Source organism: Myotis daubentonii, chromosome X (genome assembly GCF_963259705.1).
Source record: "Myotis daubentonii chromosome X, mMyoDau2.1, whole genome shotgun sequence".
Classification (NCBI taxonomy): domain Eukaryota; kingdom Metazoa; phylum Chordata; class Mammalia; order Chiroptera; family Vespertilionidae; genus Myotis; species Myotis daubentonii.
Genome location: NC_081861.1, coordinates 4,526,769 through 4,552,285, shown reverse-complemented (window position 1 = coordinate 4,552,285; position 25,517 = coordinate 4,526,769). Strand labels below are relative to the sequence as shown.

The 25,517-nt window shown below is 48.1% G+C and overlaps 2 protein-coding genes across 6 annotated transcripts; both read left to right on the top strand.

Annotated features, from left to right (window-relative positions):
* The first annotated feature begins 1,530 nt into the window (after positions 1–1,530).
* Positions 1,531–9,280, top strand: UXT (ubiquitously expressed prefoldin like chaperone). Of its 2 annotated transcripts, XM_059679747.1 has the most exons (7): positions 1,531–1,657; positions 1,852–1,958; positions 3,163–3,244; positions 3,378–3,445; positions 3,721–3,828; positions 8,820–8,883; positions 9,091–9,181. In XM_059679747.1, exons 2-7 carry the CDS (start codon positions 1,861–1,863, stop codon positions 9,142–9,144), a joined length of 474 nt encoding a protein of 157 aa, XP_059535730.1. In that variant the 5' UTR covers positions 1,531–1,657; positions 1,852–1,860; the 3' UTR covers positions 9,145–9,181. The 2 variants fall into 2 exon arrangements, with proteins under 2 accessions (XP_059535730.1, XP_059535729.1); XM_059679746.1 differs by lacking the exon at positions 8,820–8,883 and having other exon boundaries at positions 9,091–9,280.
* Positions 9,281–10,334: 1,054 nt separating this feature from the next.
* ELK1 (ETS transcription factor ELK1) lies at positions 10,335–24,612 on the top strand. Of its 4 annotated transcripts, XM_059679743.1 has the most exons (7): positions 10,335–10,554; positions 13,841–14,063; positions 18,273–18,516; positions 20,412–20,861; positions 21,939–22,388; positions 23,032–23,133; positions 23,217–24,612. In XM_059679743.1, exons 3-7 carry the CDS (start codon positions 18,307–18,309, stop codon positions 23,313–23,315), a joined length of 1,311 nt encoding a protein of 436 aa, XP_059535726.1. In that variant the 5' UTR covers positions 10,335–10,554; positions 13,841–14,063; positions 18,273–18,306; the 3' UTR covers positions 23,316–24,612. The 4 variants fall into 4 exon arrangements, with proteins under 4 accessions (XP_059535726.1, XP_059535727.1, XP_059535728.1 ...); XM_059679744.1 differs by lacking the exon at positions 13,841–14,063 and having other exon boundaries at positions 18,243–18,516; XM_059679742.1 differs by lacking the exon at positions 13,841–14,063 and having other exon boundaries at positions 10,336–10,554.
* Positions 24,613–25,517: the final 905 nt, after the last annotated feature.

Genomic DNA, 25,517 nt, shown 5'->3' with positions numbered 1-25,517 from the left:
TAAATCCTCACCCAAGGATATTTTTTCCATTGCTTTTTACAGAGAGTAGAAGGCAAGAAGGCAGGAAGGAAGGGAGGGAGGGAGAGAGAAACATCTACATGAGAGAGACACATGGGTTGGCTGCCTCCCGCACAAGCCTTGACTAGGGGCCCAGGATTGAATCTGTAACCCAGGTACATGCCCTTGACCGGGAATCAAACCCACCACCCTTCAGTGCACAGGCCAACGCTCTAACCACTGAGCACACTGGCCAGGGCAACAAATTTTACTTTTTAAGACCATGTTTCCAACTTTATTTTTACATTTCAAACCTATAATATCTGTTTCAATCACTCTAAATATAATTTAAATTATATGTGGCATGAAAAGATATACCCCTAAAATGTTTAAATCTCAATGTTTCTTTACAATCATTTTGTTCTAAGGGCAAAGAAAATCTTGACTTGCTCTAGGCCCTACAGGCAGGAATAGCATGTAGGGAATCCCTGCCTCTGGATTCTCCTCCAGGCTCAGGCCTGGACTTGCTGGGTTAGATGCTATTATTTAAAAATCGAACTTGGGAAATAAATTCATTCAGTAACTTGAATGCAAAAAAAAATTAATGAAAAGCTTACATATATAAAAATATACAGAAACTATTTCTAAATATAAGATAGCCAATCTTGGACCGAGGACTTCTGCAACCCTCTATTTGATGCTTCTATTAAATGAGGTGATTAAACAGTGTGTTATCAATTTCTGCTTGAACCCCAGTTATGCACTGGGAGCCACAGGCTGGAGTTATCAAGGGTGAATTTTTGAAAAACTGTCTCCGTTTTAAACTTTTTAAATGCTCACATTCATTCCCATTACTGAGAGTCAAAGCCAAACTCTCCGTGTAAAAAAAGAAAAATCCAGGGAGATATCACAGGGTTGTACTCCCCTTTTACAGATCAGAACCATAATCCATTCTTGCACTCCTGCTTCCAAGGCTCTGGCTTTTCTTTTTCTTTCTTTCCTTCTTTTTTTTTTTTTTTTTTTTTTTTTTTGTGTGTGTGTGTGTGTTTTGGGGGAATGGGGATGGGGGATATTGTGATTGATATTACATTCTTTAACCAAGAGCAGACATTACTTGGGTTGGCTAGTGGATGGAATATTTCAATTCACATTGTTTCTAAAAAGTGATGCTCAACAAGTTTGTTCTGAGGTTGTCAGATTTCATAATTAGTCAATTTTCAATTATCCACGTAAATAAAAAAGGCCGTCAGTACAGACAACAGAAAAATGACACATTCTACCACTGTGGTTAACCACCCAGCAGAGTTGCAAGGCTCTGGCTTTTAGACACAAAATGCTTTTTACTCTCTATGTCTACTGTGCGTCCCGGCGGCTCCAGAACCCGCCAAATCCCACTAAGGCCCGCCCCCAGCAACGCAATGGTCCCCAGAGGCTCCGCGCGCGCGCGCAGTCCGGGTTCCCACGCTCGGCCACTTCCGCAATCTCCTGGGACGCCGCTAGCACCGCCCTTCCCTTCTCCGCCGCTCCTTTTTCTTCCGTTTCGGACTGCCCCTCCTCACCTGGCTATTCGGTTGGCCCGCGCCCTCTTCATACGTCATTCAACCGCGCCACCCGGAAGCCATGGTTCTTACCAACCTCTCTTATTGCCGGCGGCTCTAAGGTGAGGGCTGCGTTTGGGTATCCCTGGGTGGCGGGCCCCAGAGTTGGAAGGGGAAGAAGGCGGACGCCTTCCCGCCCCCCCGCGCCCAGCGTTAAGCTGGACGTACTCACTCCCGACGTTGAGAAGGTGCAGATGGACGGTGCCTGAGGACACATTGAGTGTTCAACGTGGTCTTCCCCCTCCCCGTTCCTCAGGAGCCCATCATGGCGACGCCCCCTAAGCGGCGGGCCCTGGACGCCACGGGGGAGAAAGTGCTGCGCTATGAAGCCTTCATCTCCGATGTGCTGCAGCGGGACCTGCAGTGAGTGACAGTGGGGGGTGGGGCGTAGGGAACTTGCCACGTGGTGAGCAGGGCGGTAGGAGTCAGGGTCTAGCCTTCTGATTGGTGGGCAAGGTTTTTGGAGCCCGGCCCTCCGCGCCATTCAAGAGGGGAGGAGGGGCGACGGTTGGGGTGCTACTTGACTGGGACTTGGCGCCTTAATAGAGGATGTGTCCGCGCGCACGCGGCCATCGATGTTACTGAACAGTTAAGGGCTGGATTTCCTAGGCCAGAGTTCTCAGGTTTGAAACCAGTTTGGCCCATTTAGCCATCAGTGCGAACACGTGCCTCTCCTGGCCTTTATGGTCCTCAGTTTTCTCATCTGTGAAATGGGGAAGTCGATGGATCCTTCCATTTTACTCTTGTCCCATCATGTTCCATCAATGGTTTTGAGCAGTCCTGGTAGAGGATTTAATGTGGATACTAGAGGTTCAATGAGTATGAAAAATTATTATTACTATCATCGATCTGAGCAGGAAATAGAGTGTTCAGAACTAGTATTAAGAACATCCTAGCCCCACCGGTGTGGTTCAGTGGTTGAGTGTGGACCTATGAACTGGAGGTAACAATTTTCAATTCCCCCTCAGGGCACATGCCCGGGATGCGGGCTCAATCCCCACTAGGGGGCATGCGGAAGGCAGCCAATCAATGTCTCTCATCATTGACGTTTCTATCTCTCTCTCCCTCGCCTGCCCTCCCTGAAATCAATGAACAGGTTTTTTTTTAAAGAGCATCCTAAAAGGGATGGAGGATTTTTCTAGGGTGAGAATAAGACATTCTGATTGGAGGGAGGCATTGAGAGTAATATAATAATACTAATAAATAATAGCTAACACATATATGGAGCTTACTATCTGACAGGCACTATTCTAAGTACTTTATAGTAAACACTCATTTAATCCATCTAATGACTCTATGGGGTAATACTTGCCATCCCTGTTTTATAGATGGGGAAATTGAATCTCAAAGAGGTTATTTACTTACCAAGGTCAAACAGCTAGTAAAATGAGAGCCTGGATTCAAATCCAAGCAATCTGACCCAGAGTCCAAATCTTAACTTCTGCACTAAAGCCCCTCTTTAGGGCACGGTGACTTGAGGGTCTCAGAGGGTCATGATATGAGGTATTCCAAGGACAGGGCTTCCTGTTGGTCACCATTTTACTCTTGTCCCATCATGTCCTATCAGAAAGGTACTGGATCATCGTGACAAGGTATATGAGCAGCTGTCCAAATACCTTCAACTGAGAAATGTCATTGAGCGTCTCCAGGTAAAGATGTCAAGGTTGGGTACCTTCTTTTGTGGGCAAGGGAGGGTCATGGGAGGAGATAACCCAGACCAAAACCTGTCACGTGGCCTAAAAGTTGACCACTAACCCCTACCTCTTTTCTCTGGCCCCACAGGAAGCGAAACACTCAGAGTTATATATGCAGGTGGATTTGGGTTGTAATTTCTTCGTTGACACAGTTGTGTGAGTGTCTTCCTGCCCCTTTAAGCCCACAGGGTTCATCTTTCCCCTTCCTTCGTTCAATAAATATTTTTTTGAGTATTTGCTGTGTACCAGACACTGTGCTAGGTGCTGGAGATGTGGCAGTGAATAAAATAGGACAACATTCCTGCTCTCCCAGAGCTGCAATTTGGGGAAGGGAAGGAGGGGAGGGGAATAAAAAAGACTTAAATAAACCGTATGGTATGCTAAACAGGGGTAAGAATTTGCCCCACTTCCTCTAACTACTGTTTCCTTAGCTCAGACACCTCACGGATCTATGTGGCCCTTGGATATGGTTTTTTCCTGGAGTTGACACTGGCAGAAGCTCTCAAGTTTATTGATCGTAAGAGCAATCTCCTCACAGAGTAAGTCTATTCCAGGAGGATAGTGTCTAAGAACACCACCATTTGCAACACCTCTCCTTTTCCCCATGGCTTCCTGGGACACTCAGGGACCCATCTCCCCTCCTCCTCAGGGGTAAGGCTGAAGAAAGGGGGGATGCAAAGCTCAGCCCCAGATGTAGCACATGTTAAGCACTCAATAATGTATTTTTCATTCACACAAACATGTATTGGGCATCTGCTGTATGGCAGAGTCTGTGCTTGATGATGGGGAGGCAGCAGTGAACAAGACAGAGGGCTTCTTGAAGGCTTACATTCTAGAAGACCTATACTGTTACACATAAGCACAATTCTGACCAGATCCGTGGAGTCAGCCTAACAATAAAACAAGTTACCTCTGACTTCACCTCCTGATAATATTTTTAAGATTATTTATTTATTGCCGAAATCGGTTTGGCTCAGTGGGTAGAGCGTCGGCCTGCAGACTGAGGGGTCCCGGGTTCGATTCCAGTCGGGGACATGTACCTGAGTTGCGGGAACATCCCCAGTGGGAGATGTGCAGGAGGCGGCTGATCGATGTTTCTCTCTCATTGATGTTTCTAACTCTCTATCTCTCTCCCTTCCTCTCTGTAAAAAATCAATAAAATATATTTTTTAAAAAGATTATTGATTTATTTATATTTTATATTGATTTCAGAGAGGAAGGGAGAGAGATAGAAACATCAATGATGAGAGAGAAGCATTGATCGGCTGCCTCCTGCACGCTCCCTACTGGGGATCCAGCCGCAACCCTGGCAAGTGCCCTGACCTAGAATTGAACCATGACCTCCTGGTTCATAGGTCAACGCCACACAAGCCAGACTTGCTAATTTTTTTTTTTTTTTTTTTTTTTTTTTTTTTGCTCGTTCAGTGCTCTCACCACACTGACCTTCCCAGGCTTCTTTAAAAACCTCAGAATAGCCCTAACCGGTTTGGTTCAGTGGATAGAGCGTTGGCCTGCGGACCAAAGGGTCCCGGGTTCAATTCCGGTCAAGGGCATGTACCTTGGTTGCCGGTACATCCCCAGTAGGGGGTGTGCAGGAGGCAGCTGATTGATGTTTCTCTCTCATCGATGTTTCTAACTCTCCATCCCTCTCCCTTCCTCTCTGTAAAAAAACAAACAATAAAATATATAAAAAAACCCCACAATGATCCCACCTCAGGGTGATGGCAGTGGCTGTTCTCGCTGCCTGCAGTACTGCTTCCCAGGTGCCTGCAATTTGGGGAAGGGAGGAAGGACTGGCTCCTTCCTCCTTACTCAGTGTGAGTCTTGCTTAAATGTCACTTCCTCAAAGAGGTCTTCTGTAACCTGACTTTAAAATTGCAGCCCCTGGCACTCCTGATTCCCTTCCCTCGCTCTACTTTCTCTTTCTCCCTGATACTTATGACCCCCTAATGTTTACTGTGAAATTTACTTCTTTATAATGTTCATTGCCTCCTCCCATTGGGATATAAGGTTTATACGATAAAGGTACATATTTTGTCTATGCCCTAAGTGAACTAGAATAGTACATAGCATATAGTAGGCAATCTGTGTTTGTTGAATGAATCTAAAAGTGAATGCTGGTAACAGGTTAAAGTGGGGATTGAAGCAGGTCTCTGTTGGTGGTGATGGGGAGGTAATGTGGGAAGAAAGTATGGGCTCCGGTTTCTTTTAAGGTTTTGTGCAGGGAAGGGGAATTGGGAATGTGGATGAGAGGTTTGAAATGTAGCTAAGGAAGGCCTCCCAGAGGAAGTGACATTTGAGTCACTTGGTTGATTGAACAAGGTAGGGGGCTGTCCAGGGAAGAGCATTCCTGGCAAGGGGACCAGTGTGCCTACTGTGTTAGAGGAATTGCCAGGAGAGGTGAGCATGGCTCAGGTGGAGTGAGTGAGGGGACCCTGAGGAATATACTTAGATTAACACCCCACTAAAGTGAATATCGCTCATCTAAAATGCCTTCTGGGTTATATTTATCTTTATTCCTACATTCATTTCTTCCAGAGTTGCCTCCCTTAGGGTTTCAGTACATCTCTTTTCAAACCTTTCCAGGGTCTCAGTGTTAGACCAAATAGAGCCTCAGACCTGCTGAGATTTCTAAATCTTCGTGATCAGGCCAGTTGGTGAACAGTTTACTTGAGGGGCCTGCTCTCACAGGCCAACACAATTCTGAACTGGTGGTCATTTAGACCAAGACCATTTTTTATAACAAAGCTCTCCTTGTTATGTCACAGGATTTATGAGCCTTTCAAATAGATTTTAATTTTATGAGACTTGATGTCTTTAAGTTGTCAGTGCCTGCCCCCTTGTCTGGTCTTTTTGATATATTGGTGTGATCTATTATTGTGATGAGAAATCTAGTTGAATCTCTATTAATTATAATTAGGGGAACCCCTAGAAGTTTATTCTTTCTAGAAGATGAAGATTTGAGTCTGTGTAGCTTGCTCTCTTTAAAATGCGTGGTTTCTTATGGTAAACTTTCAACTTTCTTTCAGGTTATTTTATGTAGTAAAAATGTCCTATCAGTCCCTCCTGTTCTTAGTATATTTTTTTGTTTGGGGAGTGGGAGGATCAGGTCTCTTTGTGTATTCTTTCCTGATTACACACAAGAGTACACATTCACACCCATAAACAGACATGTCATTACAGAAGGAGCAGAATAACCATATGACTAGTAACACTGCCTTACATGTTAAATCAGTAGCAATAAATTCAACATATCCCTTTTGTGTTACAACTAGCATTTGACAACTTTTATTTTTTTCTAAGTGTTGAACTCATAGCCTTTCATAGATTAAGCTTATGCCATTAAGTAATTCTTTTCTTTGATGTTCAAATTGTACCTGATCAAGGGATCAAGCTGATCAATTTCATTCCTCTATTCTTTGATCACTACCCTAGATTTTCTTGAAAGCATTCTTGCTTTCTGGCAACAACACCCTCTATTTATTTCTTGTCCATAAGCATGGACTCAACCATCATTTGAGGATTCCACGTTCCTTTGAGTAGAGTAGTCATTCACTTATTCCTTCAATATACATTGGGTGCTTACTATGTGCTACACACTATTTTGGCTCCTGGAAATACCGCAGGGAACAAAGCAGACCAAATCTCTGCCAAATCTTACACAGTTTACATTCTAGTCAGGGGAGACAGAGAAAACATGTATATGATATAGTGTGTCACAAACCATTCTTCAGAGAACAGCATGGAATGCAGATAAGAAAAATTGTAGTTACAATTTTAAATAGAATGCTGGATTGGATGTGGTGTGTGAGTGAAAGAGCAGTTCAGGTTTGGGGCTGAAAAATTGGAAGGATAAAAAAAAAAAAAGAAAAACTGGAAGGATGGAGTTGCCATTATCTGAGATGGAGAAGACAGGGGCGAGGAGTAGAATTAGAGAAGATCAGGAGTTCAATCTAGGATCTGTTAAGTGTGAGCTGTTTGTTAAACATTAAGGTTGAATTTTTAAGATATAGTTAAAACTCCCAAGGCTGGAGTTCGGGAGAGAGGTCTGGACTGAATATATACATTTGGGAGACATTGATATGTAAGCAGGTTTATACTATTTTTTTCTAATTTATCATCCTGTGTTGTTGCCTTCTACTTTCTTACAGTATTTCATTTCCCTAAAACTGACTCCTGCATTTACAGATAGCTCAGCACAATGAAGTCCAAATTCCTTATCATGACATCAAGATCCGGCATGATCTAGCCCCTTACTTCTTTGATCCAATTTTCTTCCATCATTCACTTAATTTTCTAATACTCTCACCTGACTGCTCCTCAAAAAGCTCTTTCCTACCGTCTGGTCTTCTTTGTGGAAAAGACCTTCGTACTGTTTAACTCTTACTCATTCTGCATTCTTCAGAAAGGCCTCCCATGACCCTTTGTCATTGAGGATTCTTTGGAGTGAAAGTGATCCCAGTTGGCTTATCGAAGGAATGCACTGGTTTGTGTAACTCGGAACATTACAGGGCCAAAGTGGTTTCAGGCAACTCTAGTTTCCCAGTTGCTTAGGCCTTTCTTGAGTACTCTCTGTGACACCCAACATCTAACCCTTTGGTAAATCCTGTTGACTCTACCTTCAAAATACTAGTATATCCCAAATCCAATTATTTCTCATCACCTCAACTGCTACTACTGTGGCCTGAGTCCATGTCTCACATGGACTATTGCAGTAGCTTCCTCACTGGGCTTCCTGCTTCCATACCAGCTCTGCTTATCCCCAGTCGATTCCCCATAGAGCAGCCAGATGGACCCTCTAAAATCCTAGTCAGTTCACATCCCTGCTGAGATCACATCCCACTTAAAATAAAGGCCGGAGTCCTTAACCATGACCTTGTAGGTTTTACATATCTGCCTCCTGCTCTCTGACCTCACCGCCTGCAATCCGCCTTCACTTATTCTCCAGTCACACTGTCTCTGTTGTACCTCAGATATGCCAGGTACACCCCCACCTTGGTGCCTTTGCATTTGCTGCCCCTTGTGTCTATAACATCCATCCTCCATCTATCCAGATGATTCACTTCTTCATTTGAAGTCTGTACTCAAATGCTTCTCAGTGAGACCATCCCTGAGCACTGTGATTAGAATTGCAGCCCCCACTCCTATACTCCTTCTTCTCTTATTGTCTAATTTTTTCATCATACGTAGAACCATCTGACATACTTCGTATTTTACTCCATGATTTGTCCCTCTCAATGAGAATTTGAGCTTCATGAGGCCGAAGTTTTTGTTTGTTGTGCTTTCTGCTGTCTCCCCAGTACCTAATACACCTGGCGTTGAGTAGGGATTCAGTAATTCACTAATTCTTTGAGTTAGTGCAGCTCAGATGATGGCCAGGCATCTCTGCATAGGAGCAGGTCAGATAGTGGGTGTCCTACCACCTGCTGTGTGGAAGTCATCCAGGACATAGGTAGCTCTTGGAATGAGGAGGAAGCCTCATCTTCTGATCATGGGGCCCACTTCGCCCTTTCTTGTTTCTTTTCTCCAGGCTCAGCGACAGCCTCACCAAGGACTCAATGAATATCAAAGCCCATATCCACATGTTGCTAGAGGTGAGAGCAGCTCACCCCACTCCCAGACTCTGTCTCCAAATGCATTTAGGGTGGTGACCTGAAGAAGGGAGAGAGCCAGGGACTGGAAGGCCCATCTGTCTCCCTCTAAACGGAGCCAAGCTGGAGCCAGGGTGGCTCTGAGGGAGGGGAGGTCAGAGCAAGCCTGGGGTGGGGCCTCTGTTCAATCTCTTCTGTGCTCTTTTTCAGGGGCTTAGAGAACTGCAAGGCCTGCAGAATATCCCGGAGGAGACTCATCATTGACTTCCCCCCTCTCCAGACATTAAAGAGCCTGAATGCCTTTTTGAGTCACACGGTCCTTCATTTTCCCCCTAACCCCTACTGTTTGCTAAGGTGCCCTGTGTCTAAAGCACAAAGTTACTAGGAGGCCCAGAGATCCAGTCTGTGTGTCATCTTTAAAGCACCCCTGAAGTCCGCCTGCAGCCTGTTACCTGGCAGCATTTGCTACTAGACTTACTGCTCTGTCCCCTCTTCCGTTGTCTTGGCAACCTGGGCCCCCACCTGACCCTTTTATTTTTCTTTTTAATCTTGGGCACTACTCTTTTAATTACGATAGCGAATGGGCCAATTCAGGGTGGAGGTTTGTCCCCAGGGCAATTGGCCCTAAGGTTTACCCCTCTCCCACATCCTAATCATTCCTCAGGAACCTTAAATTACAACCATGCCCCGCTCCGCCTAAATTGGCCTCACTACTGCTTCTAAATAGTTCAGTTTCCACCAGTGGGCACAGAGCCAGATCCTGCCCTCCCTGCTCCTGCCCTTAGTCTATGTTTTGTCCAGCTTCTAAGAAATACGGAGCCAAGTTCAACCCCTTTATAACTCTGGCTGCGGCTCGACCCTGCCCTCCTCGGCATTTAGTTTCCACCACTCTGCTCCTTCACTTGTCTGGCAGCTGTCCTGCCCTTCTGCCTCAGCTTCAGTCTAAATTTGTCTTTTGTAGCCAATCACTATAGAGTTACCCTGCCCGCCTAGGCAGAACTCTAGCCCGACCCCTTTACTGCCGGCTGCTACGCCCACTTCCATATAAGTCCTGCTTCCGCTGAGCGGCAAGGAGGGCAGCACCGCCCTGTCGTGTTTTGGCAGCTGTCTAGGAGCCCCTCATCCTCCAATCAGCAGCAAGCAGAGCCCACGCACCCCAATCCTCAGAAGTCTTCCATCAACCCCGTTTGGGCCAATCTGTGCGAGGCAGGCGCCCCTAGAGCCTTGTCAGTTACCCACTGATCAGTCTTTCTTGAGCCAATCAACGTGTAGCGCCAAGGGGGCTGAGCACGCCCCCTTGAACCCCGCCATCTGCGTTCCATCAGTTCCCCTTGGGCCAATCACGTCATCGCCCTGTGGAGCAGAGCCCGCCTCCCCGACCCTGGACGCTGCGGTCAACTATGGCGCGTAGCCAATCAGCGAGCCGCGAAACGCTTGGCTCCGCCTCCACAGGCCCACGTGAGCGGTAGGGAAGCGCAGGGGCGGCCTCTAGGTGTTGCCGTTGGCGCCGCTGCCACCACCACCACAGCCACTGCCGCCGCCGCCGCCGCCGCCACCGCCGCCGCTGTCACCGCCGTCACCGCCGCCTCGTAACCCGGGCCTGGGGGGCGGTGGGGCCGCGCATGGAGCCCCCGCCCCCCGGAGCTGCCAACACCGCCGCTGCCCTCCGCACAGGTGAGCCGGGGCCTGGAGGGTGGAGGGCTAGGTCCGTGACCGCACGTCTCCTTCCCGCCCCCGCGCGAGGGATGTGGCTTGGCCCGTGGCCTGCTGGTGTTGACTCCCCACCGCCACCACCACGGCTGGTGGACCTGCCTGTGGCATTGCCCCCTTCTTTCGCCCCTTGTAATGTAGCTGACCGTGGCCTACCCCCCCTTCCTGTTTAGTAGTGGATCGGTCTGCGTGCTTACATTCTCCCCACCTCACTTTCCAGTGGATTCGTCCATGGTCTTGCGCCCACCCCCACCCCCCATCCACACTCATAGGGGACCAGTCTTTGGCATTGTCCAACTGGGACAGTCGGTCCTTCTGAGTGGATTTCTCCTTTCCTCAACTTTCAGGGGCCCCGTCTGTGACCCTGTTTGCTCCATCCCTCCGGTTCCCTGTAGTGAATCAATCCGTGGCGTTGTACCCCCTCCACTCCTCTTTAACATTAAATCTGTGAATTTGTATTCCTGCCTCCTCCAGTCCTCCAGTACATCTGTCCCATGGCTCTGTCACACACGTGCGCACACACCATTTTCCAGTGGATCAGTCTAAATGCTTGTATTCACAGCTCCCTACTTATCAGCCTATTCCCCTCTCCTCCCTCTTCTGTAGACTGACACTCCTTGGGTCTTGGGTCCTTGGGCTTCTCCCTTCCTGTTAACAATGGGTCAGTTTAGTGCTTCATATCTCCCCGTAATCAGCAGCCCAGTCCATGGCCTTGTCCCTCTCCTTTTAATCAATCCCTGTGAGATGACTCCCCCCCCCCCCCACTATTGTGCAGCTGTGGTTCTGTTTTTCTACACCCCTTGCCCAGTAAATAAGATAAGCCTTTACACCGCCACCACCCCACCTTTGCAGTGGATCTGTTCATGAGCCTTCCGGCTATCCATGTGCTTGCAGTCACAGCCCAATGCTTTGCAATCCCTCCTGCAGGAGGGTCAGCCTGTGTGCTTTTATTTTCCCTCGCCTTTCCTTGTGGTGCATCAGTCGTGGCCATCTCTGAACCCCTCCCTCCTTCTTAATAGTGGATCAGCTTATCTCCTTGTTGAACCCAAGTCTTTTTTACTCGTGAACACCCCCCCTCATGCACAGTGTTAACCATTAAGATGTTCTTCCTCACAGTAAATGAATATAGTAGCGATACTGCTAACAGGAGCTAACACTGAGCACCTACTAACATTTATGAGTACGAGGCAAAGTGTTTTATCTTAATGAGCTCATTTAATCCTCACCATAACCCTGCTAGGTAGGTGCTGAGGAAACTTTGGCAAGGGGAGGTTACTAGTAAATACCTTACTCAAAGGTGACCCAATAAGCACCAAGTTAGGGTGCCCCTCGGGACACAGGATAATTTTTGAGGCTCCTCTTTCTGCTCATCCCATCCCATGTGAGGCCCCACTCCTTAAAAACCAAATTATTTTTTATTGATTTCAGAGAGGAAGGGAGAGGGAGAGAGAGATAGAAATATCAATCATGAAAGAGAATAATTGATCAACTGCCTCCTGCACACTCCACACTGGGGATCAAGCCCACAATCCAGGCATGTGCCCTGACCAGGAATTGAACCATGACCTCCTGGTTCATAGGTCCGTATTCAACCAATGAGCCACGCCAGGAAGGCTCCATTGCCTAACTTATCTCAGCATCCTTCCATCCCCAATCCCAGAAGCTGTGTGACCTTAGTAATTTAACTATTGTCTCTCTGCACCTGTTTCCTCGTTTGTAAAATGGGGGAGGGGGTCAGAACTAGAATCCCCTCCAGTGTAAGTAAAGAATACCTGTGAATTAATAATGAAGCAAATAGCCCTAGCTGGTTTGGCTCCGTGGATAGAGCGTCAGCCTGCAGACTGAAGGGTTCCGGGTTCCTTTCAATTATGGGCACATGTCCGGGTTGTGGGCTCGATCCCCAGTGGGGGTCCTATAGTAGGCAACCAATCAATGATTCTCATCATTGATGTTTCTGCCTCTCTCTCCCTCTCCCTTCCTCTCTCTCTCTCTCAAAAAAAATACACACACACACACACACACACACACACGCAAGTAACTTCTCTGGCCTTACCTCCTACACTCCCAATTCTATTCCAGCCACACTGACCTCTTCACTTGTCCTCAAACTCACAGTGGTCCAGCCTCAGGGCCTTTACAGTGGCCATTTTTCCTGCCCAGAACACTTTGTCCCCTGGTCATGGTTCCTTTTGGGACTCTGTTCAAATGTCACCTCATCCCTGACCATCTCAACCTACACACCTAGCAGGGCTGAGGCCCCCTCTCTGCTTTATTTCTTCCTTTGCCCTTCATTACTGTGGTGCACACTGTATAGTTGACCAGTTTATTGTGTTGTCTCTCCCCTTTAGAAGTCCCATGAAGGCTTACAGTTTTTGTCTGCTTAGTCCTGCTGGGTCTCCAGCACCTAAAAAATATCCCTAGTATATATATAGCAGGTGCTTAATACAAATTTATTGCACGAATGAATGGGAAAAATATAACTTCAGACAAGTCAGGGTGGGGAGCAGATGGGAATGAAGAGGGCATTTGAGAGCTAGTTAAGAGACTAGTTAGATGGGACTGTTCATTCATCAAACACTTCACTGAGCACCTAGTAAGTACCAGGCACTCTTCTAGGTGCTGGAGATGTGGGAGGGAAAAAATAGGCAGAAATTCCTGCTCTTTGTTAAAAGTGGAGGAGACAGACTATATAAATAAAACAAGTAAAAGATAGTATTTTAGACAAGTGCTAAGGAAGAAAAATGAAGTAGGGAAGGTAGGAATAGAGTAGTAGGGTGGTTAAAATCTTAGGCATAGGGCAGGCCTCATTTAGAAGGTGGCTCTTGAATTAAGGCCTGAAGGAGGTCAGAGAGGGAGGGAGCCATATGTCTAGTGGAAGAGTACACTGGACAGAAGGCACAGCTGATGCAAAGGCCCTGAGCTGGGATTGCGCCTGGCATGTTCAAGGCACACAGAGGAGGCCAGTGTAGCTGGAGCAGAGTGGAGAGAGGGATTGGAGGCGAGATCTGAGATATAAGGGGAACCAGGTGGTAAATAGGTCACAGTGATACATAAGGTTGGGGTGGAGGGGTTTGGGGAGGGAGGATGACAGACTAGCAAATAGCTAACACCTCTTGAGTGTCTCCTATGTGCCAGAGATACTTTTCTACGCCCTTTACATATATTGACCTTTAATCCTCACAAACGCCTTTGAGAGTAGGTGTATTTTGAGGATAATGTACTCTGAGAATGAAATATCCCCATTTTACAGATGCAGAAACAGACTCAGAGAGGTTGAGTAACTTACTCAAAGTCACACAGCTAGAGCAGGGCCGAGGAGTATGAGGCTGAAGACCCAGAGAGAAGAACAGCTTTGCAAGGACAGACAGGTTATTCAGTGCATTGGATCACAAGAGGAAGAATTAATTCTGCCTGAAAGATAATGGAACTTCATGATTGTGTGATAAAGGGTTCATCGTAGGGCAGGGAGAAAGGTACGTAAATATCCTCAGAAATGGGAACTGGGTGAACTCACAGGGGGTGTCCTTGATGTAGTATGCCAAGCGTGTGCCCACCTCCGAGCTTTTGTACATGCTGTTCTCGCTGCCTATCCTTCCAGGTGATCAGGCCACAAACTTAGAATCATCCTTGGTTCCCATCTCATCCCTATCTTGCATGTCAGCAAATCCCGCTGCTGCCACCACCATCTCTCACTTAGACTATTGCAGTAGTCTCTTCAGCCATTAGTCAGTTCTCACAAGAGCCAGAGTGATCCTATTAACAACATCCATGTCACAGCCCTCTCATGTCTCTTGTCTCACACAGTGTCAAAGTCCTTACAGGCCTGAGAAAGGCTCCCTCAGTCTGGCCCCTGTTGCCCCTCGGTTCTCATCTCCTACTGGCCCCTAACGCCCTCCTGTCCAGCCATGCCAGACTCTTCTCTTCGTCCAGCCTCAGGCTGTTTCCTCTACCTACGAAACTGCTCCCCAGGTCATCAGACCTGACTCCTTGACCTCTTTTAGGTCTTTGCTCAAATGTCACCTCCTCAGTGATGACCTTTCCCTGACTAGTCTTTTTTTTTTTTTTTTTTTTTACAGAGAGGAAGGGAGAGAGATAGAGAGTTGAAACATCGATGAGAGAGAAACATCGATCAGCTGCCTCCTGCACATCTCCTACTGGATGTGCTCGCAACCAAGGTACATGCCCTTGACCAGAATCGAACCTGGGACCTTTCAGTCCGCAGGCCGACGCTCTATCCACTGAGCCAAACTGGTTTCGGCTCCCTGACTAGTCTTTAATAAAGAACTCCTTCCCTGTTTCATTTTTTCCCCATGGCTCTATCATCATCTGACATTCTTTACTTGTTTATCTTGTTTCTTGTCTGCCTTCCCCCACGGAAATGTCACTTTCACTAGCACCCCTGGCCTACAATAGGCACTCAATAAATGATTGCTGAATAAATGAGATGGAGAAAGGTAAACACATTCGAAGAAGACAGGTTACTGGAGCTCTTATTAGGGGTCAAGTGGGAAATGTAATAATAAACAAAATATAAAACCCTGTGTGCTATTGAGGCTTAAAGCTAACTGTCAGATTGCACCTACATTGGTAGGTTCTGTTGCCCCTGAAAGAGAAACTGCTAAAATTGCCTGTCTTTGTCACCAGGAGTCACACTGAACTCTTAGTGCCTCTGAAACAAGCAGGCCTTCAAATAAACTCAGTGAGAGCTCCGATGCCAGGACTCTCTACTCTGGACACTCCATGGCGTTGTGGCTTGTATAATTGCCTAAAATTGTGTCTGCTGAATGAACTTTGAAACAGCTCAGACATAAGAGGATCATACTCGCCCTGATGGTGTTGCTCAGTGGTTAAGCGTCAACCAGTGAGTGAACCAAGATCATTTTTCCGGTGAGGGCACATGCCCAGGTTGCAGGCCTGATGCCCAGTAGGGGGAGTGCAGGAGGCAGCTGATTGATGTTTCTCTTTCATAAATGTTTCTATCTCTCTATCCCTCGCCCTTAAAAAAAATCAATAAAAACAGTTTTTAAAAAGAGGATCAGCCCTGGCCGGTTTGGCTCAGTGGCTAGAGCATCGACCTGCAGACTGAAGGGTCCCAGGTTTGATTCCCAGTCAGGGGCACATGCCCTGGTTTCAGGCTCAATCCCCAGTAGGGGGCGTGCAGGAGGCAGCCAATCAGTGATTCCCTCTCATCATTGATGTTTCTGTCTGTCCTTCTCCTTTTCCTTTCTGAAATCAATAAAAATAAAAAAGAGGATCATACTGTATATTTAATTATACAGATTAAAGAATTAAGCTATAAATGACCTGATTTGGAAGGTCTTATTCTTAACCCAACAATCCCAGCCAGTGAACAGTTGATTGACGAAAGCTCACTCTGTAAGGAATGGGAAGCTCATGTTTATTTCCAATTCATGCTCAGCAAAGAGAGCAGTTATGGGGATACAGGGACGGTCCTGTTCTCTGCAGGACACACCGAAGGAGCAGTCAGTGTGAAGGGCGATTTAGCCTATTGGTTTGAGAGCTTAGACCACTAGAACCTGACTGCCTGGATCCAAATCCTGGCTCTGCCACCTAGAGCTGTGTGGCCTGTAGAAGTCATTTAGACATTTTGTGCCTCGGCTTCCTGCTCTATAAATTAGCAATCATCAGAGTACCTACATCCCAGAGTTGTGACGAGGGAGAAATGAGTCAGTCCTTAGAAAAATAACAGTACAGGTCTCTGTGCCCTTATCTGAAACCCTTGGGGCCAGATGTTTTCAGAATTGCGAATGTTTCAGATTTGAAAAGGGTGACAAGGTGCACATCCAAGAAGTTACATAACACCCTTAGTGAGCTCGGTAATCAGCCGCATTCAGATTTCTGCAGCAAAACGTACGAACAGTCACACTAGGTAGGGATCAATAAAGACCGCAAAGGGCCTTGTTTTGTGTCAGATCAGGTTTTGCTGCCAAAATGGTTACAAAAGAAGCCTTCTGTTCTTAGAGCTTTTTGGAATAGCGAATAATAGATTATGGACAAGTTAGAAATGAATATTCGTTTAGAGCTTATCATATGCCTGGCATATTATATTTATTCTGTAAATAACCCTGTGAACTAGGTGGTATTATTATTATCCCTATTTGCAGGTGGGGAAAGTGAGGCACAGAGTTAAAGAACATGCCCAGGGATCGCACTGCTAACAAGTTGCAGAAGCAGGCAGGGTTCCAGCCCTGGCAGCCTGGTTGTAGAGCCTGGGTGATTGTCCAGTAAGCCATGTTGCCTGATTGGAACAATGCCTGGCATGTATTAGGCACTCAATAAATGGTAGTGTAGCTGTTACCACGAAGGAGAACATACAGGGACAGTAGCAGGTCTGAGGAGTGTGGGTAGAAGGACAGAGGAAAGCAGGCATTTGGTTCCAGAAAGGCTTCATAAAGGCAAGGCCCCTGGTGCCAGGACTTGAACGATGAGGAAGACTTCTAGGCAGAGGAACGGAGCCCCACATGGAGTGAACAGCCTTTGAGAGGAGCTGGCAGAAGGAACCTCCTGGAAAACTTTGATGTTTGATGTGGTAGAAAATGAAAATGAAAATGTCCAGGCTAGGAATGTTAGACTAGCTTTGTATTTCCTGCTGTAACAAATAAATTTAGCTGCTTAAAACAACACAAATTTAATAAATCACAGTTCTGTCAATCAGAAGCCCAGCACAGGTCTCACCAGACGAAAGCCAGGTGTCAGCAGCGCTGCATTCCTTTCTGGAGGCTCCAGGGGAGAGTGCGTTTCCTGCTCGCTCAGGTTGTTGGCAGAATTCAGTTCCCTGAGGTGGTAGGATTGAGGTCCCTGTTTCCTCACTGGCTGTCAGCCAAGGGCCATTCCCAGCTTTTAAGAGGCCACCACATTCCATCTTCAACTAGCAGTGGCAGGTTGAGTCCTCTCATGCTTTGAATCACTCCTGCCTCTTCTGTCATTGTCTCTCTCTGAGCTGCCTTTCTCCTGCTTTCTTCTACTTTTATTAAGAGTTCATGTGAGCCCTAACCGTTTTGGCTCAGTGGATAGAGCGTCAGCCTGCAGACTCAAGGGTCCCAGGTTCGATTCTGGTCAAGGGCATGTACCTGGGTTGCGGGCACATCCCCAGTAGGTAGTGTGCAGGAGGCAGCTGATCGATGTTTCTCTCTCATCGATGTTTCTAACTCTCTATCCCTCTCCCTTCCTCTCTGTAAAAAATCAATAAAATATATTTTTTAAAAAGAAAGCTTTCATGTGATTAGATTGAGCTTGCCCAAATAATCCAGAATAATCTCCCCATTTTAAAGTCTGTGACCTTAAATTCATCTGCAGAGTTCCTGTTGACATGTAATATAATATACTCACAAGCTCTAGAGTTTAGGATATGGACATCTTGGGGGGGGGGGGCATTACTCTCTCTACCACAGCCTGCGCTCTGGCCCCCAAAGATTCACATTTATCCCACATGCAAAATTCATTCATGCTCTCCTAGTGCCTCCCAAAGTCTCATCCCATTACAGGGGTCATCCAAAGCCTGGCTGAGGAGCTTAGAATTGAGTTTGAGGGTATTTAGGGATTGATGGTGGGCTTTGGGGACAGAGGTGGAAGCAAGATTGCAAGAAAAGAATCCTCCTCCTGCTGATCTCTGCCCCGCCCTGTGTCCACAGCCTCTCAGCTCTGAACCATCTGCCCTCCAGGTACCCTTGGGATGGCGTGAGCACTCCCCCCGTGATGGACCCCTCTGTGACGCTGTGGCAGTTTCTGCTGCAGCTGTTGAGAGAACAAGGCAACGGCCACATTATCTCCTGGACCTCACGGGATGGTGGTGAGTTCAAGCTGGTGGATGCCGAGGAGGTGGCCCGGCTGTGGGGACTGCGCAAGAACAAGACCAACATGAATTATGACAAGCTCAGCCGGGCTTTGCGGTACTACTATGATAAGGTAAGGCCACACAGGTTAGGGCAGGGAACCGCCATATTTATATCAGTGATTTCATTTTCTTAACTGCTATAGCTATAACTTTGAAACCAACATTAAACTTTATCATTTCTTACCTTATCCTCTGGTACTCTCAGACCAATGTTGGGGGCTCCCCCAAACATTTTATCTCAGTTATTTTCTTGTCTTACTGCCTTGGCTAAAACCTTCAAAGTAATGCTGTCCCACTACACCCCACATAACGTTTCATTTTCTTACCTTATTCCTATAGCAGAACTTTTGCAAATAGTATTAATAACTTTTTCTCCTGTGCTTTGGAACCCCTGAACAAGTCCTAGATTCCTCCAGTTATTTCATAACCTGCTGTTGTTCCAGAATAAGAATTGCAAAAGATTATTCTTCCTAGAATCAAAACCCCCATGACAGTATCATACTAAGCTTGCCCCATCTCATCCTCTGAGACCCTTAACATTTTCATCAATTATCTCCTTTTCTTCTGTTATTCCTTTAGCTAAAACCTCCCAAACAACATATATAATGCCAGCCCCACACCCCATCCTCTTGTGTTTTCAGAGCAACACTGGTCTACCCCAGTGTCTATATAACTTATTTTATTTTATCATCTTATTCCTGTAGCGAAATTTTCCTCATCCTCTCACACCAGCACTGGATTTGCCCTTTCCCCCAATATTTATACCGGTTATTTAATTTTCTTTCTTTACCTGAAACTTCTAAAACAATATTAATGAGAAACACAAAGCCACCCTGACCAGCATTAAGATGTCCCCAGGGTACTGCAGTGCCACCGTGTCTCTTATCCCCCAGAACAGCCCTGGACCTATGCCTCACACAGTTCATCATTTATTCCATTTTCATATTTTATTTCTTCAGCTCAAACCTCCAAAACAATATGAATAATGAGGCCACCTCACTGTGCTCTGAGATCCTCTAGATCTGTCCTGAAATATCCCAAACATGCTCTGGGACCCACCTAAGCCAGCCTTGAGATTCTCCCCAAATTTATGTCGACATTTAACTGTTCTTGTCTAGTTGCTATCAGTTCATTTTCGAATTGCCTTAGCTTAAACCTCCACAAAAGTATTAAGAATGTGGCTCCTCACCCTGTCTTCCCTACTGATCTTGTCCTGTTCCACTTCTGTGTCAGTAGCTTTAAATAATCCTCTATATTAGTAATTCATCACCACATTCTTCTACATTAATGTAGTCTCTTCCAACATTTATATCAGTTACTTCATTTTCCTGTCTTACTGCATTAGCTAGACGCCAAAACTGTGTCCTGGCAGCCACCCCCAAGGTGTGACCCTGTTAACCCAAGATACCCCTGGTTCCTAGAGCCAGGAGGAAAGTCTGCTTCTGCACCTGCTCCCCTATGTGGGCCCATCATGGAAAGGAGCCACTAGGTGTGGGGGGGTGTCTGAGATGCGGGTAGGGGAATCAGACTGATGGAGATGAAGAGTGACAGAGGAGACCTGGAGGGGGTTGGAACGGGGAGATACAGAGAGGAGACAGGGAAAGGGGAGAAGGGCAGTAGACTAAAGGAAGAATTGTGGAGGGGAGAATAGAGAAGGGGGAGAAACGGGGGAAAGTACAGAAAGGGGAATCGGGATGGGGAAGAAGGAGGGGGAAAAAACTGGAGGAGAGGGGAAGAGCCCCCAAATTGAGGGGGGGGGTGAGATGTGAAATAGGCTGGGAGGGGGACCATATGGAGAGACAGACACGGAGGCGGCATGGTGTATATGTGAAAAGACAGGAGACGGACAACAGGGGGAAAAGGCACTAGGAGACACACCCCCTTCACCCACCCACCCCAATCCACACTCTCCTTCCACCCTGGCCCGCCCTTCTAAGGCCCCCTATCCTGTCTCCTCCCTTCCCAGAACATCATCCGCAAAGTGAGTGGCCAGAAGTTCGTCTACAAGTTTGTGTCCTATCCCGAGGTCGCAGGGTGCTCCACTGAGGACTGTTCGCCCCAGCCTGAGGTGTCTGTCACCTCCACTGTGGCAAATGTGGCCCCCGCTGCTGCACATGCTGTCCCCGGGGACACTGCCTCTGGGAAGCCAGGCACACCCAAGGGTGCAGGAATGGCAGGCCCAGGTGCCTTGGCTCGAAGCAGCCGGAATGAGTACATGCGCTCAGGCCTCTATTCCACCTTCACCATCCAGTCCCTGCAGCCACAGCTACCGCTGCCCCTGCATCCGAGGTCCATCTCAGTGCTTTCCAACACCGCCCCAGCAGGAGCCGCAGCGCCCCCCTCGGGGAGCAGGAGCACCAGTCCAAGCCCATTGGAGGCCTGCCTAGAGGCTGAGGAAGCTGGCCTACCTCTGCAGGTAAGGGCTGGAATATGGAAATTCAGTAGGAGGGATGTGCAATTTCCTGATGAGGAGGGGTAAGAGAAGGGACATAAACGTTCTATAAAAGGAGCTATGGTTGGAGGAGGGACGCAGAAGTCCCCTTGGAGAACGGGGAGGTGCGCTAAGCTAGTACTGAAGGAGATTAAGTGTGCTAGAGTTAGTAGTACACCAACTTGTATTAGGTGTGCAGAACTTTCATATTTGCTTAATGCACTGGTTCTTTCACTTCAGCACTCCCACAATCAACTGAAGGGCTTTTTAACCCACAGGTTGCTGGGGTGCACCCCCAGTGTTTCTGATTATATGGGTCTGGGGATGGGCCCAAGATTTTGCATTTTTATTTACTTTTATTGATTTCAGAGAGGAAGGAAGAAATAGAAATAACAATGATGAGAGAGAATCATTGATTGGCTGCCTCCTGCACGCCCCCCACTGGGGATCGCTGCAAGTCAGCATGTGCCCTTGACTAGGAATCAAACCATAACATTCTGGTTCTTAGGTGGTTCTTAGGTCGAGGCTCAACCACTGAGCCATGCTGGCTGGGCTAGAATTTGCATTTTTAACTAGCTTCCAGATGCCACTGGTCCTTAAAGAAAAAAAATTGTTTAATATATTTTATTGATTTTTTTTACAAAGAGGAAGGGAGAGGGATAGAAAGTTAGAGACATCCATGAGAGAGAAACATCGATCAGCTGCCTCCTGCACACCCTCTACTGGGAATGTGCCCGCAACCAAGGTACATGCCCTTGGCCAGAATCGAACCTGGGACCTTTCAGTCCGCAGGCGGATGCTCTATCCACTGAGCCAAACCGGTTAGGGCTAAAGAAAAATTTTTGAGAACTGCTTTCATGCCTTAGGGCAGTATCCCTGGGAGTCCAGCCCTGTCCCCAGATAGGAGAAGCTGCCCCAGAAGCCCTGCTTCCTTGGCGAAGTCTAGCCCTGTTGGAGGAGCTACCCCTTGTGCAGTTATGCCCCCAGTACCAAGTCCCACTCTCGAAGGAGAGTCATTGCTTCGCTACCCCAGCAATCCATACATGCTCCCTCCTCTCCCAGGTCATTCTGACCCCGCCTGAGGCCCTGAACCTTAAATCAGAAGAAGCGAATGTGGAGCCCTGCTTGGGTCGGCCACAGCCCCCAGAAGTGAAAGTGGAAGAGCCCGAGGAAGAGCCCCACACCGCAGCCAGTGGGGAGGCGGCGGGGTATGCACCGGAAGCCCCGAGGGCCGGGCGGGAAGTCCCTCCTGCAGAGGGCGCATCTGCCCGGCATCCTGCGGTTGTTATGGAGACTGCAGGGCCGGTAGGCGGCCTCGGGGCGTCTACAGCTTCCTGCACGGAGATCGCCCAGCCTCAGAAGGGCCGCAAGCCCCGGGACCTGGAGCTCCCACTCAGCCCTAGCCTGCTAGGTGGGCCAGGGCCCGAACGGACTCCAGGATCGGCCACTGGCTCCGGTCTGCAGGCACCCGGGCCAGCGCTGACGCCATCCCTGCTGCCTACGCACACATTGGTGAGTGCCTGCGCAGGGGTGGGTCTGGCTCTGGGGACGCACACATTGGTTAATGCCTGCGCAGGGGCAGGGGCTGGCTCCCCGGGACCGATGCGATTGGTGGAGAGGCAGTAGACCCCAAGGGCCCTGGGGGTTATCTATTGGAGTGAGCTGGGAGGGTGCAGCCTTCGAGGGCAACTGGTTGCAGGGACAGGGCTTGATTAAAGAAGGGCAAGAGTGAGACTCCAAGGCTGAGGGATCTTGGTCAGAATGAAGGGCAAGTGTGGGGAGTTTTGTGGGCGGATCAAAGGATCGAGGCCTTGGGTAGCAACTGTTTCTAAGAGGCATGAGGAACCTGAGTGGGGCTTTTTGGTCTGGGATTTGCTTAGCGGGCTTCCTGTGAGGTGTAAGGGTGGGACAGAGGAATTGGAGGTTGAACCTGAGCTATTGGGATGATGACTTGTGAGGTTTGAAAGGGTCGCCCATGTGAAGTTGAAGAGATGTCACAGGCATGACCTTAGTAGTTATGGTCTAGGCCTGTGCACTTTCCGTGCGTGATCTCGGAAGTCTGAGTAGGATTTCTGGTGGGACTGGAACCAAGTTACTTCCGTTGTCCCACTTGCCCTCTCTGCTCACTTGAGCTCCAACCACCCCTTCCCCACAGACCCCGGTGCTGCTGACGCCCAGCTCGCTGCCCCCCAGCATTCACTTCTGGAGCACCCTGAGTCCCATTGTACCCCGTAGCCCGGCCAAGCTCTCCTTCCAGGTAGGCTCTTCCCTCCATCTCAGAGTGGGTGAGAGAACCTAGCACAGCCCCCACCCATGACCTCTCCCTATTTCTGTTCCCAGTTTCCATCCAGTGGCAGCGCCCAGGTGCACATCCCCTCCATCAGCGTGGATGGCCTCTCAACCCCCGTGGTGCTCTCCCCAGGGCCCCAGAAGCCATGACTACCACCGCCACCACCGCCACCACCCCTTGCTGGGGTGACTTATGCCCTGAACTTCTCTCCAGCCAGCCGTCTCAAGGAGAAACATAGCTCAGCTGACAGACTTGTGCTGAGGTCAGGGTGGGGTGGGGATTCTTAGGAAGAAGGATGTCTCAATGATTCTTCCACAGAAAACGTAGTTTTCTCTCTTCTTGGTCAGTCCCCCAGTGGCCGCCCTTACACGTCTCCTACCGCAGTGGTCGGGGGGGCGGTTTATTTATTTATTTTTTGAAGGCCACTGGGAGGAGCCTGGCCCAACTTTTTGGGGGGGAGTGGTGAGGACATCTCCCCCAGCTCCACATTTTCCTCCCAAGATGAGACAATCAGGGTCTGGCTTGAGAAGGACCTTTCTTTATTTATTTCTCAGCCTGCCCTTGGGAAGCTGAGGGAGCCCTGTCTCCATTTTGGGGTGTGGGTAGAAGAGCTAGCTTGTTGCGGTTTCTTATTTCTAGCTATCCCCAAGGGTCTAGGAAGAATTTGTGCCATTAAATGGTTTGGGAGTCTTGACCAAGTCAGACTCACACCCTTGGGAGAGGGATTCCCACCCCCACCCCCAGCCTTTTTCTCAGACAGCCTGTCCTTTGTCGGCCACCTTTTTGGCTGGGGGCAAATGCCCCTTTTCTTCTGTCCCTGAGAAGCCATTCCTGTGTCTGCCAAATTCCTGGGGTCCTGCCTCTTACCTCCCAATGGAGGGTTTTTTTGTGGGAGTGGTCCCCGTCTGGGGGACCCCTCCAGCCAGTACTCCAGGTCTTCCTGTCCCCCACCCTCTGCCATTTTGATAGTATAATCTATTTTTAAACTGGGCTTTTAGACGGGGAGAGGGGACATCTCTTCCTATATCTGAGATGGGGTGGGTGGGAAGGAAGGGATTTTGGGGGGGAATCTTCCTGCCGCCCCCAAGTGTTTATTTTTGATACCACATGTGTATTTTCAGCTCCCTCCCTCCCAGCCCCCCAATTTCCTGCGGGCGGGTACAAAGGACCCTTTAAGTGTCCCTGGAGTTGGGAGGGAGGAATAGGAGGGCATAAAGCCTGTCCTGTCTGAATTTCAGGCTGGAGAGGGCGGGTTCAGAGGACTCCTGCGCTCACCGCCTGTCAGCACCGGCCCAGCCCAGGCCTGGGGCCCTGGGGGGTGGTGATTTGGGGGACGGTGCTACACCTGTCTCCACTGTTTGTTTTACTTCCCCCCAAATGGCTTTTTTTTCTAAGAGTACCAGAGAATGGGGAATTGTTCCTGTAAATATATATTTTTAAAGGTGATGCTGGAGGCTGCTTGCTTTTTTCCCCTCTGGGGACTGAGTGAGACAAGCATTATATGTATAAAAGGCAGTGATGGTGTGAGATTGATTGTGAGAGAGAAAGTATGATACTGTGTGTCACAAACAGCAGTAGAGACTGCAGATCGGTAACCAGGTGTGAAAAAACAAAAACAAAAACTAGAAAGCTGCGATTGTATATGTGTGTGAGAGAGAGTGGAAGTTATAACCACAAACTTGACATTGTGTCTGTGTGAGAATTGTGTCTTTGTGTCAGGAAGTCACCATAAAAATGAGTGAGTGATTAAGGTACTGTATAAGACACTGGTGGTGTGTGTGAAGTATTGTTTATGAGAAGGTAGTGAGGACTGCAGACCAGACCAGTCACTGTATGACAAGACGATGGTGAGCAAGACAAATTGAGTGATCAAAACAAGGTGTGAGTGCCCTAGCTGGTTTGGCTCAGTGGATAAAGCGTCATCCTGCAGACTGAAGGGTCCCAGGTTTGATTCCTGTCAAGAGCACATGCCCGGTTGCAGGCTTGATCCCCAGTAGGGGGCGTGCAGGAGGCAGCCGATCAATGATTCTCATCCTTGATGATTCTCTCTTTCTCTTCCTCTCCCTTCCTCTCTGAAATTAATAAAAATATATACAAAATTAAAAAAAACAAAGTGAGAGCCTGTGGGTATAAAAGTGTGGTAGAGCTTGCCAGGGACTGTGTGCAGGTGAAAAACTTTCATTGTATGTCAGCAGGTGGCTCAGTGTCGGAAGATGGATTGTGTGTGAAGCTGTTCATGCAAGTCTGTCATATCACCTAAAATCATGGGAGCGTATGTGTGAGAAGTTGATTGTATGAGAAAATGGCTGTGAGCCTAAGTGTATGTCTGAGACAAAATACGAGAATGCGTG

Coding starts and splice junctions, on each gene's coding strand:
- ELK1 (XM_059679744.1), top strand. CDS start 18,307: ATGGACCCCTCTGTGACGCTGTGGCAGTTTCTGCTGCAGCTGTTGAGA. Junction 18,517..20,411: donor TGCGGTACTACTATGATAAG/GTAAGGCCACAC, acceptor CTCCCTTCCCAG/AACATCATCCGCAAAGTGAG. Junction 20,862..21,938: donor AAGCTGGCCTACCTCTGCAG/GTAAGGGCTGGA, acceptor CTCCTCTCCCAG/GTCATTCTGACCCCGCCTGA.
- UXT (XM_059679746.1), top strand. CDS start 1,861: ATGGCGACGCCCCCTAAGCGGCGGGCCCTGGACGCCACGGGGGAGAAA. Junction 1,959..3,162: donor GTGCTGCAGCGGGACCTGCA/GTGAGTGACAGT, acceptor ATGTCCTATCAG/AAAGGTACTGGATCATCGTG. Junction 3,446..3,720: donor TTCTTCGTTGACACAGTTGT/GTGAGTGTCTTC, acceptor CTGTTTCCTTAG/CTCAGACACCTCACGGATCT.